Source organism: Scomber scombrus, chromosome 12, assembly GCF_963691925.1.
Source record: "Scomber scombrus chromosome 12, fScoSco1.1, whole genome shotgun sequence".
In the NCBI taxonomy this organism is placed as follows: Eukaryota; Metazoa; Chordata; class Actinopteri; order Scombriformes; family Scombridae; genus Scomber; species Scomber scombrus.
In genome coordinates, this window is record NC_084981.1 from 2588074 (window position 1) to 2602407 (window position 14334).

Sequence of the window (14334 nt, forward strand, 5' to 3'; positions counted from 1 at the left end):
GACCTAATAAGCGTGCGGTTGTTGGCCCAACAGGTGCACTTGAAGTTTGACATCAACCCGTATGACCCCGCCATCCTGAGGCAGCTCATTCTGGGTGGTGGAGAGCAGAGCCAGCAGGCACTGACTGAGTCTAGGAGACCTACTCTGGCCTGGCTAGAGGAGTCCTCCTCCTGCTCTGACCTGCCCAAGCTAGAGGGAGACAGGTGAAAGAGACACACACACATACACACTCACACATATTTGCTAGCTGAAATGTTCAATAGCTAATCAATGTACTTCCACTCACATCAATTGTGACAGTTTAGTAAGAGCAGTATTCCATATTTGGTACATTTCCTCTTCTGTGACAAACATTGGTTGAACATTTTTTAGAACGAGTGATTAAACCAGGAAATAAAAAACAATAAAACCAAAGTAAATAAACAGCAGAGAAGCATTAAACATTACTGATAACATTTCTAACAGCTAATTTGAATTTGTATTTATCACCTGTATAGTTACAAGGTTATCATTTACTCTGCAGTATGATCTTTAACAAACAACAACAACAACAACAACAGCGGCCTGGATGACTGGCTTCATACTGTCAGACAGCTCTGTAGGAATCTTGTGTGTGTCAGTGAGTGAGTCACAGTTTGTGTTTTAGTCACATATTTTAATCACTTGTTCTCTTCCAGTGATGACCAGTTGGAGGATTCAGACAGTGATGAGCATTCCCGGTCAGAGTCAGTAACAGGTATGAAGTTCAGAGCTTTATCATCTGTGGTGTCCTCCATGTTAAGATTTCAATGATCTGTATCAGCAGTCATGTGGATATGATTCTCTTTACTTACTGCAGACTTCAACACTTATTAAAAGATCCATCACTGGTGTCATGTTGCAGTGTGGAAGCTCAGACCTTTTGTTTTGTGTGTGTTTCAGGCCAGCCGTCCCAGTGGGAGAGCATGGATGTGAGCCTTGGGGTGACGGCGCTGAGCGTGCTCCAGCAGCCAGAGAAGCTCCAGTGGGAGGTGGTGGCCAGTGTGCTGGAGGACACGGTCAAGGACCTAGAGGAGCTGGGTGCCAACCCTTCACTAAACCAAGCCAAGGCCCACGGCCAGGCCAAAGCAAAGGACAAGGTCACCGACCACCACAACATTCCTTTCCCCTGCCTGCTGGCCGGAGGCCTGCTCAGCTACCGCTCAGCATCCAGCATCCCAATGGCTGGACCCCCACCCTCAGCCCCAGCTTCAACACGCAGGACCACAGACGGTCCCCTTAGGACTCAGGGCCCTGAGCCCTTCCACACTGGGCCTCTACAGGACCAGGGCCCCATGGAGATAGAGACCTGCAACCCCCAGACTGCAGCCCAGGAGCAGGGCTTTCCTAACTTAGCAGGTTCACAACCTCCGAGCCCCTCCTCTCTGCCAGCTGTACGCAGGACTATACCCATGCTGCTGCTGTACAGTATCAGAGAGGTGGACGACAAGTCGTCAGGGCAGGTGTTTGCTCAGATGAACAACCTCATGGGCAAGGGGCTCCACGAGGAAGGCTTCACTGTGCCACAGATCATTGAGATGGAGTTTGACACACACGAGCAGCTCCTCCTCCAGGATCCTCCAATCACATACATCCAGCAGTTTGCAGACGCAGCCACTAATCTGTCAGGGTTAGACGGTCACGTGGACAAATGGAGCTCGCTAACTGCAGCGACAGTCTCCACCCCGCCTCGACCAGGAGCGCTGGTGCAGTGCTTGAGGCTGCCCAAACAGCTGGAGGAGGAGAATCTTTACGTGGACTCCATCACGCCCTGCTGGGACGGCGTGCACCTCCTGATCGGGCTGCAGCCGTGCGCTGCAGAATCTCTGAGTGCTACAAACCAAGTGGAAGCTCTCAACAATCTCAACCGCCTGCACTCTGCTCTCTGCAACCAGCGCAAAGGAGACCCCTTACACCCTGTGGCCAACGGGGTGGAAGGCCATCACTCAGGGGGGTCACCGCCTCAAACACCCCTCATCCTGCCCCCAGGAGACCAGCAGCAGCAGCAGCAGGAGAGGGCCCCGAGCGGTGGGAGTGGAGGGGGCTACCTCGCACTCTACAAGCTCAACTACTCCACCCGCATTGTCACCTTGGACGAGGAGCCGGTCAAGGTGCAGCAGATCTGGGACCCTAATGATGCCATCACTTCTCATATATTACTTCCTCCAGATGTTCTCGACAACAGGGAGGACGACAGCGAGGAGGCTCCAGAGGAAGCTCTCCCCTCCGGTTCAAAACATAGCTCGTCAAGATTCGGGAGGGCCCCGGCGGGCTCTGCTGGCTCTGGAACTGGGACTGCATGTGGAGCAGCCACAACCAGCAGCAGCAGCGCTCCTATCACCAGCCCCTCCACCTCTGCCTCCAGCCACAAAGAGAGCAAGCGGTTAGAGGTGACAGGCCTGGGCCACCTGGTGGTGACCACACGGGCCGGATATATCATGATCCTGGACCTGTCCACGCTGGAGGTCCTGGCCAAGGTGGAGCCGCCTAAGAAGGAGGGGTCAGCAGATGAAACGGACCCTTTTGTCTCAGTGACGTATTGCTCTGGGACCGACCGCCTTTGTGCCTGCACCAAAGGTGAGTGTTGTGGTCCAGGACCCGTTTCCCTGCACACAGCAGCACTGTTACTGTTACTGTGAACAGGTTTAACTCGTCCTGATGAAGGATGCCGTTGGTTCAGAATCAGAATGTGCATTTTTCTTGATGTTGTGGTGAAGAGGTGTCAAACATACGGCCTGCGGGTCAGAACTGGCCCGCCAAGAGGTCCAATCTGGATAAGTATGAAAATTTCAGAAATGTTTCTGCTGCTTCAGACAGGGTTTTTTTCCCCAACCTGACCAGAATACAATTACTCTGAAAAAAACAATGAATACATATTGTGGTCATATTTAAAACATTCATATATTGAACATCAATCAGCAGCTTCTGTGCAAAATAATCTGAAAAAAACTGAGACATAATATTGTTGAAATTTCACTCATTTTTCTAAAGATATCTCAGACTGTTCATCTGTTTTTTTAAATAGATGTTTTATTATAGTAAAGATATAATATATATTATATATGTATAGGTTATTATACAATGGTTGTACTGGTCTGGTCCACTTCAGATCAAATTGGGCTGTATGTGGCCCCTGAACTAAAATGACTTTGACACCCCTGTTGTGGTGCATAACAATGAAAAAAAACAAGTATCTATATTATGTGAAAAAAAATGCAACTAGCACAAAAGACAGGTGGTATTTTGTTCAAGATAGACTTTAGCCTCTTGCTAGACGGGAGGTTTTTGTGTGTGTCATAAACCCTTTTTTGTGTTTGTATTGTGTTATACACGGTTTTGTGTTGAACAGTATTAGTGAGGTCTATTCTTTGATTTTTGGGTGGTGTTAGTCTGTCTCTCAATGCTATGTGACTTCCCCACTCTCTGTGGTTCTTTAGTCATCAAAATCTAACAATCTTTGGTAGTAGCTTTATTGTCATTATACTGAGGCGTCAGACAACAATATAACAACATTTAGATAGCACTCCCTGAGCCATACATTTTTTTTAAGACAATTAAAAACAATTTAAGGCAATAAATTGCAACATGCAATATAAAAAGGTGCAAACAGCAGCAATACTTGGTGTAACAGTAGGTCGTATGTAAACAATTGGTCATATTGTGTGAGTGGGATGACGGGATCAGGCCATGTTCATTAGTTTAACAGCTTGGGGGAAGATTTTGATTTGATTAATTTGATCCATACTTTAAACAACAGAGTATTACAGTAGTAGCCTGTTGTTTCCACTCTGGTTACAGCATTATTTTTTTCATAGTTTTATTGTAGTATTATTATAGTTAACAAAGACAAAGATTTTACTTGCGTACAGACCAGATGTGAGCTTTTGTGGATTTTACAATAACATTCCTGATAGTGTAAAGAAACTATGAGCGGATTTCCAACATACTCTTTGTCTTGTTGATGATTCAAGAATGGATGCTACACTTGTGTAAAAACACAGAGTGCCATTATGGTTGGGGACAGAGTTATTTACCTTTAATTCTTCTACAGTCTCCACTCAGGACGTACACAGTGATGAATGGAGGACACTACTTGTTTAGCCAATGTGACATGAATAGAGTCTTAGCTGCTAATGTGAAGTGTGGCAATACTGAAGTCAATATCATGTCCATGTATCATACGATAAGTCCATTTATAGACATGATGATGTTGATAATTACATTATTGTATGATGAGTGGATCATTATTGTGACAGGCCTACCTCGGAACCTTAGATAGATCTTCAAAGAAATCAGTAGATACATTTTGATAGATACACAATGAAATCATCAGATGTTAGCTACTGTCTATTACCATTTTATTTACCACTTTATACGTATTAAATGATGTTACATTGATTTTAATGTGATCATAAACAGATGTTTTCATTCATTCAGGATGTTCTGTAATGTGAATTTTTAGACTTACAAGTGATTCATTCTCTTGAATATGCTGTAGAATACACAGTGTCTGACATATATCAGTACTGATTGTGTCTCTATATTTGTCCGTAGCCATACATTGTGGTGGTTCATCACCTGTAGAGATGAATATCCATAAATCAAACCCATGCTTGGTGTTGAAATACTGTCAAAATGAAAGAAGTTGGAGGTGTTGACTTTGTTTCTGCTCTTGTCTGAAGGTGGAGAACTTCATTTCCTTCAAATTGGAGGTGTGTGTGACGATATAGATGATGGAGACATGTTTATTGATGGCCCCCTTTCTAAAGGGGCTGAACTGCTGCTTGAGGGGGCCAAGCCCTCCTCCAACCCCTCTAGCCCCGGGATCACAGGTACACATACTCAGTCATTATTTACACAAGACTTAACACGTGAAGCACACACACTTATTTTTAAGCTCATGGTCTTTCTGTAGGAGTGGACCTCCTGGTGGACCAATCGATGACCACTGAGAGCTTGATGTCTCTGGTGGAGCTGACGCGCTTCGAGACGTTGACCCCGCGCTTCTCGGCCACGGTGCCGCCTTGCTGGGTGGAGGTGCAGCAAGAGCAGCAACAGAGACGCCACCCGCAGCACCTCCACCAGCAGCACCACGGAGACGCCGCACAGCACACCCGCACATGGAAGCTACAGAGCGACAGGTAGCTTGTTAGCACTTCATATTCACATGCTAAGTGAGTGCTGGAGAAGCAAAGAAGGAGACATATACTGTCACTCACTTATTCATTATCTTTGAGAAAACTTAGATGCCTCTTTAATCATATGTTTTGAGACCTTCTGGGGGAAAAATAACGACAGAAAAAGAATAAATGATTGTAAAGCCTTTTATTTTAATATAGCATTGTTATTACTGTTACATGAAAAGAAGACAACTTTTTTGTGGTTATTCAACAACTGCTTTACTGGCAACCGTCATGTTCATCAACAACAACACCACCACCACCACAGTACAACCCAATACTGTACATCCCTTTTAGGACCTTCACAATAAAAGTATTTTCCACTTTTCCTTAATACATGATAACATGTATACTTTCACACAGGCTGTTATTTATAGAATATATTACAACCAGTACAATAATATTAATACCTGTGACATAACAGTTGCGTGGTAGAAATTCTGTGCAAGACTGATATATATTTACTTAAAAATGTAAGAAATGTAGAAACTTGAAAGATGGGTTTTATTATGAAAAAGAAATGTGCCTGAATAATAGCTCTATATTTAACATTAGAAATGCATTTTGCCATCTGCAAATGTTTAAGATTTCTTCATATTATAACTAAACATATTTATAACACAAAGATTTTTTTTTACCCCATTTTCCTTCAAGATAACAATAAAAGGATCAAATGTAAAGCTTTAGTTTAATATCTAAGCTGTTCTCTCTCTCTCTCTGCAGCTCCAGCTGGGACGAGCATGTATTTGAGCTGGTGCTACCCAAAGCCTGCATGGTCGGCCATGTGGATTTCAAGTTTGTCCTGAACGCCAACATCGTCAACATTCCTCAGATCCAGGTCACGTTACTGAAGAACAAAGCACCCGGGCTGGGCAAAGTCAGCGGTGAGGACCCGGTTTTTTTTTAATCCCGCTCAGATCTGTGATGGTAGATTGTTCTCTGCAGCTATGATGGTCTGATGAGAGACAGCATGCGAAGGTTGTTCTCGTCTTTAACAATTCTCTTTTTAACAGAGACGGCAGTTGACAGACAGATCTCCTTCCCGCTCTCCAGCGTCCTCCATACCAACGGGGAGAGGAACGGCCAGCCTCTGCTGCACGACTTCACAGAGGACATTCAGTTCATGGACATAGAGGAGACATCAGGTGAAGAGTTCAAACACTTTAGTTTACTCATAAGCCATCAGGTTTTCTGGAAGACAACAATTCTCTGTTTAGTCCTTTAAATAGCTGTCACTCTCCAAAAGTATTGAATTCATTTCAGTGAATGCATTAAAGCCACTAAATGACATTTCCTTTTAACGCAGTTTAAGCCAATCAAATGTCCAAGAACTTTTGTCCAAATAAGCAGAAAGCTGTGTCTCAGTTTCTTAATGAACCTTGCAAACATTCCTCAACAGGAGGTCTTTTCCATCCAACACCACCCAGTATGTGGTCTATTAAACACACAACATATGAAAGCTGCCATAGCAATAAAATGTATGACAGGAGAAATGAATGCGAATCATAGAAATACACAAATATTAGGCCGTGACATCCTCACAGGCAGCATGTTCATATAGTGTCTTTCTAGTCTTATCAACTACAGAGCATCTATTCACACATAGTTATATATGCTGCCAACCTGCTCATCAGGAGAGATACAGTGCTTCCTATCCAAAGTACCCCACATTGTTTCTATAGTCTCTCTCTCACTCACTCACTCACTCACTCACTCACTCACTCACTCACTCACTCACTCACTCACACACACACACACACACACACACACACACACACACACACACACACACACACACACACACACACACACACACACACACACACACACACACACACACACACACACACAGGAATTTATGGTTCAGTATCAGGACACTTGAACATGTGGACTGGAGTGGACAACCCCTGTAGTGTAGTGAATAGTGAGTAATGACAGCTGAAGACTTATACCTATAAGCTGTGACATCATAAAACTGAATATTTATTGATGTGACAGTGCCACATTACTTAACATATGGCACATTTATGTTGCAAGATTATGGCAGTTATATGTTAGCAGAAGAATTTTAAAATCAAGTATGTTGATAAAGGTGTTGAGAGTGCGCAGGTGTTGGGACATAAAACGGTCCTGTGCTAAAACACACTAAGTTGAGGCGTTTATTGAAGCGTGTTGCTTGAATTAACAGTGAGAAATGTGTTCCAGGAAGTACACAGATCCATGATTTTTTTGAAAGGCTTATCAGACACCAAAACACTGCACAGCGCTGTATAACACTAACAGACATGATTCTACAACTATGGAAAGTTATTATGGCAGCAGTTATTATATGTTTCAAGTGTTATTTACCAGCAATGCATGAATGTGACTAGGACATAACTGTAATATTTAACATTGATGTCTTAAATTTCCCCCCTCCATGTTTTAGAGCAGACAGTGCATTTCAAAATGCTGAAGCTGGTAATATGTATTGTCCACCTTAAGCAAAGTAGTGCTTCATGTGTTTGTTGCAGGCTCCATGCTGTGTCCATTCCTAGAGGACCACAAGGAGGACATCCTGTGTGGTCCAGTGTGGCTGGCCAGTGGGCTGGACCTCTCTGGCCATGCAGGCATGCTCAGCCTCACCAGCCCCAAACTGGTCAAAGGTAACAACATTTATCATATCACCCAGCAGCCGTGTGTGTGTGTGTGTTTGTTGGTGTTACCAGTTCACCTGTTCCTCTCTTCTGTGCAGGCATGGCAGGGGGGAAGTACCGCTCCTTCCTGGTTCACATCAAAGCAGTGAGCGACAAGGGCATGGAGGACAGCCCCCGACCTGTGGTGAGAATGCCCAGCGCCAAGCCCCAGAGCACCAAAGCCCACTCACTGTCCACCCTGCTGCAGCGGGCTCAGGCCTCCAAGGTACAAACTCAGCTACTAGATTCTTTTAAAAAAAAGTGTGTTTTTTTTCTGAGTGATTTTTAGATACAAATGTATAGATATTTTATCACAGTGGTTCTCAAATGGGGGTACTAGTACCCCTGGGGGTACTTGAAGGCACTCCAAGGGGTACGTGAGATTTAAAAAATAGCATCAATTCAAAAATCCTTTAAAAAAAAAAGTAATTTAATAAATATTTCAATAAATTATAAGTGTAAGTTCATAAACTGAATTTTATATTCAGTAAGCTATTCAATTTTTTTTCAATTTTCCAGATAAAGTTTGCCATTTCATCACAGTCACAATACGTTCTATGTGTCCATTACTCACGTCATCTCTATGGTACCATCAAGTACAACTGTTAAAACAAACTGACACCCAACAGCTGACACACAGTAACATTAATATATTGGTTTGATTCTTATCCGTGTGTGTGTGTGTGTGTGTGTGTGTAGGAGAAGGTATCTTCAGTGAAAACAGAGAGCCCCGCTCCTTCCAAGAAAGTAGAGAACCTGCGAGGCTGTGACCTGCTGCAGGAAGTGTCAGTCACAATCAGAAGGTTCAAGAAGACGTCGATACCCAAAGAAAGGTCAGATCACTGTTGGTGCTCTGTGTACACTGTCATCAACACTTAGCTGCAAGGGTTGATGACCCTAACACTAACCCTAACATTCCACACCTAATTAGTAATACAGTCAGTCAGGTAACAGTTCCAACTTTGTTTTTTGTCTCTACTGTACATCATTAATAAGTCAACGTTGAACCAGAATGTCATTTTTCTTCTTCCGTGCTGTTCAGGGTCCAGCGCTGTGCCATGCTGCAGTTCCCAGACTTTCACGAGAAGCTCCTGGACGCACTGTGCCGACGGACAGAGGGCAGCCCCGCTTCTGAGCATGCTCATAGCCTCATCCTCGACATCCTGTGCTGGCTGGCTGGGGTGTTTGCTAACGGACCCTGCAGGTAGGACTGAACCAAAGAAGACCACACCATCCAGGACATGTAGTTTGCATGTAATGTTCCCTTTTGAATATTCTACACAGACCAGTGATACATCCTCTGTGTTGTTTTCAGCTTACGAGAAGGAAAAGAAGGCCTGCTGGCTAAAACCAGGAGCAGGCTAACAGATATTGTGCGGATGTGTTTCTTCGAGGCCGGCCGGAGCATCGCGCACAAATGTGCTCGCTTTCTTGCACTATGTATCAGGTAAGAAACACAGCTGCTTTCTGCAGTGATGCTTTTGAAGTGTGTTTAATTTTGGGATCATGTGGAGATAATGATGAACAATGCTGTATTATCTCTCACTGTAGCAATGGGAAAGGGGAACCAAGTCAGCAGGGTTTTGGTGTGAGTCTTCTGAAGGCTCTGCTGGACAATATGCCTTACTTGCCTGCAGCAGCAACAGGTGGTAAGTATCTGAGCAACATCAGCACCTTTCCTCTCTTCTCTCTATTTCCACACTCCCCAGTATTCATGTTGTAACCCCTCCCTCCCCCTCTCTGCTTTCAGGCTCAGTGTTCTGGTACTTTGTGTTACTGAACTATGTAAAGGAGGAGGACTTGGCGGGCTGCAGCACCGCCTGCGCCTCCCTGCTCACAGCCATTTCTCAACAGCTGCAGGACCGCCTCACCCCACTGGAGGCTCTGCTGCAGACCAGGTACCTGTTCAGTTCAAGAGGTCCAACAGCCTTACATCAGGACTTAGTTAATTAAGTTATTCTTAGTAAATGCACATTCATTCATGCTGCTTTCTATCGTCTCTTTCATATTTATTCCTAAACTCGAGCCCCTCCTGTTCATTTCCCCGCAGGTACGGCCTGTACAGCTCTCCATTTGACCCAGTGCTCTTTGACCTGGAGGTCAGTGGTTCCTCCTGTAAGAATGCCTTCAACAGCAGCATCGGAGTCCAGTCAGATGAGATCGACCTCTCTGACATCCTCTCAGGTACGATGATTATCATGTTAAGGCACCTGTGATTCTGATGAGTTTTAAACATGCACACCGGAATGAGGATCAAGACACCTCAGATAGTTGTTTGGTTTATTTAGAGCAGTCTGATTAACATCTGGGAACTATGAAAAAAACAAAAAACATTTCTTTGAGAAGCAAACTCCTGGATGTCTGATGTGTGTGTTGTGGATGTCTGCTGTCCTGCAGGGAATGGAAAGGTGAGCAGCTGTGCAGCAGCAGAGGGCAGCTTCACAGCATTAACAGGACTCCTTGAGGTGGAGCCTTTGCACTTTACTTGTATCTCCACCAGCGACGGCACACGGGTGGAGCGAGACGACGCCAGCATGTTCACCGGTAAACACCACTCCTCTTTCTTTTTACTGGTCTTTGGCTGGAGTTAATTCATCAATAATCATTGCCTGATCTCTGCTCCGTGACCACAGTGAGTACGTTCGGCGTGACCCCAGCGGTGGGTGGCCTGTCGACGGGGACGGTGGGTGAAGCTTCCACAGCTCTCAGCTCTGCAGCACAGGTGGCGCTCCAGTCTCTGTCTCACGCCATGGTGTCAGCAGAGCAGCAGCTGCAGGTCCTGCAGGAGAAACAACAGCAGCTGCTCAAGCTGCAGCAGCAGGTGATAGAACAGCGCGCATGCACACACACACACACACACACACACACACACACACACACACACACACACACACACACACACACACACACACACACACATACACACAGCAGGACAGGTAATAGTTAAAGAGATATAAGCTAATGTTGAAAGATTTCCAGGCTGAAAGACAAAACTGAAGAAAACATGTATGAGAAGATTTCAAAGCCACCTGACCTACATGTTGATGCATCACACAGCCAAATATTACAGGGAAGAACTGAAAAGATGAAACAGAAAAACTAAATAGTTGTTGGACTTGTTGGACTTGCTTTTTCAAGCCTCAGCAGTTCCCTGGATTCTATGTAAATGTTAAAGAAAATCACCAACAAATAAACAGAAATACAAATGACGTAGTTGACCTGTTTAATGACACATGTAAAACAGTTTTTGTAAAGAAAGTGGAAACATAAGAAAGAACCTCGGACCAAAGCCTTACAGTAAGTAGGAGTGCAGGTGTGAGAAGTTGCAGGTCAAAGGGCAAATAGTGCAACATGAGAACATTTACCATGTCATAACATTGACAGCGGTGCCCACATTTGTTGAACTGATTCTCTAATAGTTTTTGGTTACTGTATATTTTTTCAGTTTTTCTTGTTCACCACCCCTAATGAAGACGGAAACTAACAACTACTTTCATTACTGATTAATTGATTAGTTGTTCAGTCCATAAAATAAGGTGACATTCTAAAATGTCTTGTTTTGTCCTGACCAACAGTCCATAACTCAAAGATTTTCAGTTTACTGTCACAGAGGAAAAAAGAAACTAGGAAATATTCACATTTAAGAAGAAAAGAGAATTTGGACATTTTTTTTTTATATTTTTTTTAAATGACTCAAAACGATGAATCTGTTATCAAAATAGTTGGCAATTAATTGATTAATCATTGCAGCTCTGCCTACAATGTATGTGTTTTATTCCACAGCAACTTTACTCTCTGAAGTTAAAAAATGGCTCAAAATGATTATTAAATAAATAAATGTAATGGCTGCTAAGTGACCGATTACTCAACTAATTGTTGCCACTCATACTCTTGAATGGAGAATGGAATGAAAATATTCTGATAAAAAGTATAGTATAATTTGCATTTTAGATTTTTATTAGAAAAGGATGTTGTGAAGACTGATTGTATAATGTATGTCACTCTTGCTCTTGTCATCTGTATTTATGAGGCATTTTTGAAAGTCTACACAGTTCACAATGTACTTAGTGTGTGTTAGTTTTAGACGCTGTGGTTAATGAGTTCTCTGTGTGTATACTGAACAGAAGGCCAAACTGGAGGCCAAGCTGCATCAGACCACCTCTGCAGCCGCCGCCGCCTCCGGTGTGGGACCCATCCACAACTCTGTGCCTTCCAACGCCTCCTCCGCTCCGGGCTTCTTCATCCACCCCTCCGACGTCATCCCGCCCACACCTAAAACCACGCCCCTCTTCATGACCCCTCCTCTCACACCACCCAACGAGGCGGTGTCGGCCGCCTTCAGCGCAGAGCTGGCTCACCTGTTCCCCGGCTCCATGATGGACCCCGGGCCCGTCAACCTGGCTGCACACAAGAACACGCAGAAAGCAAAGCCGGTTAGTAACATGCTGCTGGGTGATTGGTTAGTTGCTTAGATTCATGTCTTCTTATTCTTTGATCACACAGTATAAAATGTATCCGCTTTCAATTTGTGTCTAATTCAGCTGCTTGTGTTCAGACAGTATTTAAGAACTCTGGCTTTTTTATTAAATGAGAGAGGCTGTATTCTAGGGCTTAGTCATATAATCAATATACATACAGCAGCAATAGACATATTTCCTCTTTAAGATTTTTTAAAAACTTAATAAAGTTAATAAGATTCACCAGAAACTAAACTCCTTTTAAACACAAACGACCCAACAAATAAACAAAACAAAACAGTGACAACGCAACATCTGGAGTTCATTAAGAGTTCATTAACATTTCAAATAATAACTCTATCCCTAACCCCACAATTCTACAAAAATTAGTCTCTCCTCTTCTGTCTAGGAGGTGATCCACTTTTCCACTGAGTAAGAATACTTATTTGGCAAAATATGATATCATTATTAAAAGTCTGCATTTTTTATTATCTAAATGAAAACCAGGCATATGATTCCATAATTAAAAACAGGACACAACTCTTTCTGACCACATCACATTACAGTGTTCAAGAAATGGACAGTTCATTTCCTAACAGGCTAAACACACCGTTAGAGCTGAAACAGTCAATTCATTGATTAGTTGATTGACAGTTCAGTCAATCAGTTGTTTGAGTAGTTTTTTTTGTATTCACTGAAACAACAGAATGAACACAGCAAGTTACTCAACCCCTAACCTGTTGTATCCACTTTTCCAGAGTTACACCATATGACCAATAAATCAACCAATAAACTCATCAGACATGCTGTTGAAATGAGGGAGACAAACAGTTCAATGTATTTAAACCAATGTATTGCCAGCATTTCACACTGTGGCATTTTTACAAAGGTACACTGACAAGATAAAAGATTTTAGGTTATTTTTCTATAATTGATGCATTTAAATAGGTTCTCTCATATAATTCTTAGTCATTTTTCAGGTTCTGACTACTAGCTCTTTTTAAGCCTGAGAGAAGCTTTAAGATCAAATGAATCTATATTGTTATTTACATTGTACAAATGTTATGGAAAGGAGTATTACATCATTACAGCATATAATTATTGACCATCAACAGTTTTATTTAATATATAATGTTTTGAGAACATGATATCTCAGGAACATTTGGAGGGAATTTTTTCAAATGTAGCACAAACGTCCACTTGGACTCCAGGATGAACTGATTAGAATTATATAATAATAATTAAAGAATTCATACACTAATTATTTTGTCTGATAGGATAAAAAGATGAAATGATTACATTTTATATCTAAAAGGTCAAACATCAACTTCACTGTGGCATCAAAATGTTCAACAAAAACACTTTTCTGACCTTTATTGAACAGAAGCAGAGATTATGACCATATTTCATATTTGGTCAGATACTGAATTTACAGCAACGTCTATATCTGAAGTTTGGTCTACTGTCATGACTACAACAGTGTGTTCTATCAGAATCAGCTTAACTGGCCAAACATGTGAACACATACAAGGAAAATATACTTGACCGGTCGGCAGAGACGTGCAACTGCGAAACATTTTCTACAAAAATAAGACAAACCGTCAAGTTTCTTTTAATGTAATGTTTTGAATGATGTTTTTCTTCTTGTCACAGAGTCCCATGGGCAGCGGTCTGGCTTTAGCCATTTCCCAGGCGTCTCACTTCCTGCAGCCTCCTCCGCACCAGTCCATCATCATAGAGCGGATGCATTCTGGTACGTCGTTTAGAACAATGATAGATTTATCAACTGACCTGCTGTTTGAAAATGTCTACAGTGAAAAACATTGGAATCTGATGTTTGGAAGAGTTTTGGGATAAATAAAGTGTTTTTTTTTGGTTTATATATTAATAGAAAAAGTAATAAATCATGAACCCCTGATAGCTGTATGGTTACTGTGCCTGCCATATAACAATAACAGCAATGTCCCCTTGTTTCACTGTCATGCTCACCTCTCTCTCTCCTCT

General features: G+C 42.8%; 1 protein-coding gene across 1 annotated transcript in view; it reads left to right on the top strand.

The window, feature by feature from the left end:
* Window positions 1-14334, top strand: part of birc6 (baculoviral IAP repeat containing 6) — a gene marked incomplete in the record, with an annotated part of 114724 nt that overhangs the window by 13195 nt on the left and 87195 nt on the right. The window contains 19 exon segments of the mRNA XM_062429848.1: window positions 34-203; window positions 678-736; window positions 922-2595; window positions 4701-4850; window positions 4934-5159; window positions 5922-6082; window positions 6212-6343; window positions 7712-7843; window positions 7933-8099; window positions 8573-8706; window positions 8916-9077; window positions 9189-9320; window positions 9425-9522; window positions 9624-9771; window positions 9924-10057; window positions 10271-10417; window positions 10507-10694; window positions 11998-12306; window positions 13984-14083. Of these exon segments, the coding sequence (XP_062285832.1) occupies window positions 34-203; window positions 678-736; window positions 922-2595; window positions 4701-4850; window positions 4934-5159; window positions 5922-6082; window positions 6212-6343; window positions 7712-7843; window positions 7933-8099; window positions 8573-8706; window positions 8916-9077; window positions 9189-9320; window positions 9425-9522; window positions 9624-9771; window positions 9924-10057; window positions 10271-10417; window positions 10507-10694; window positions 11998-12306; window positions 13984-14083 (4423 nt within the window).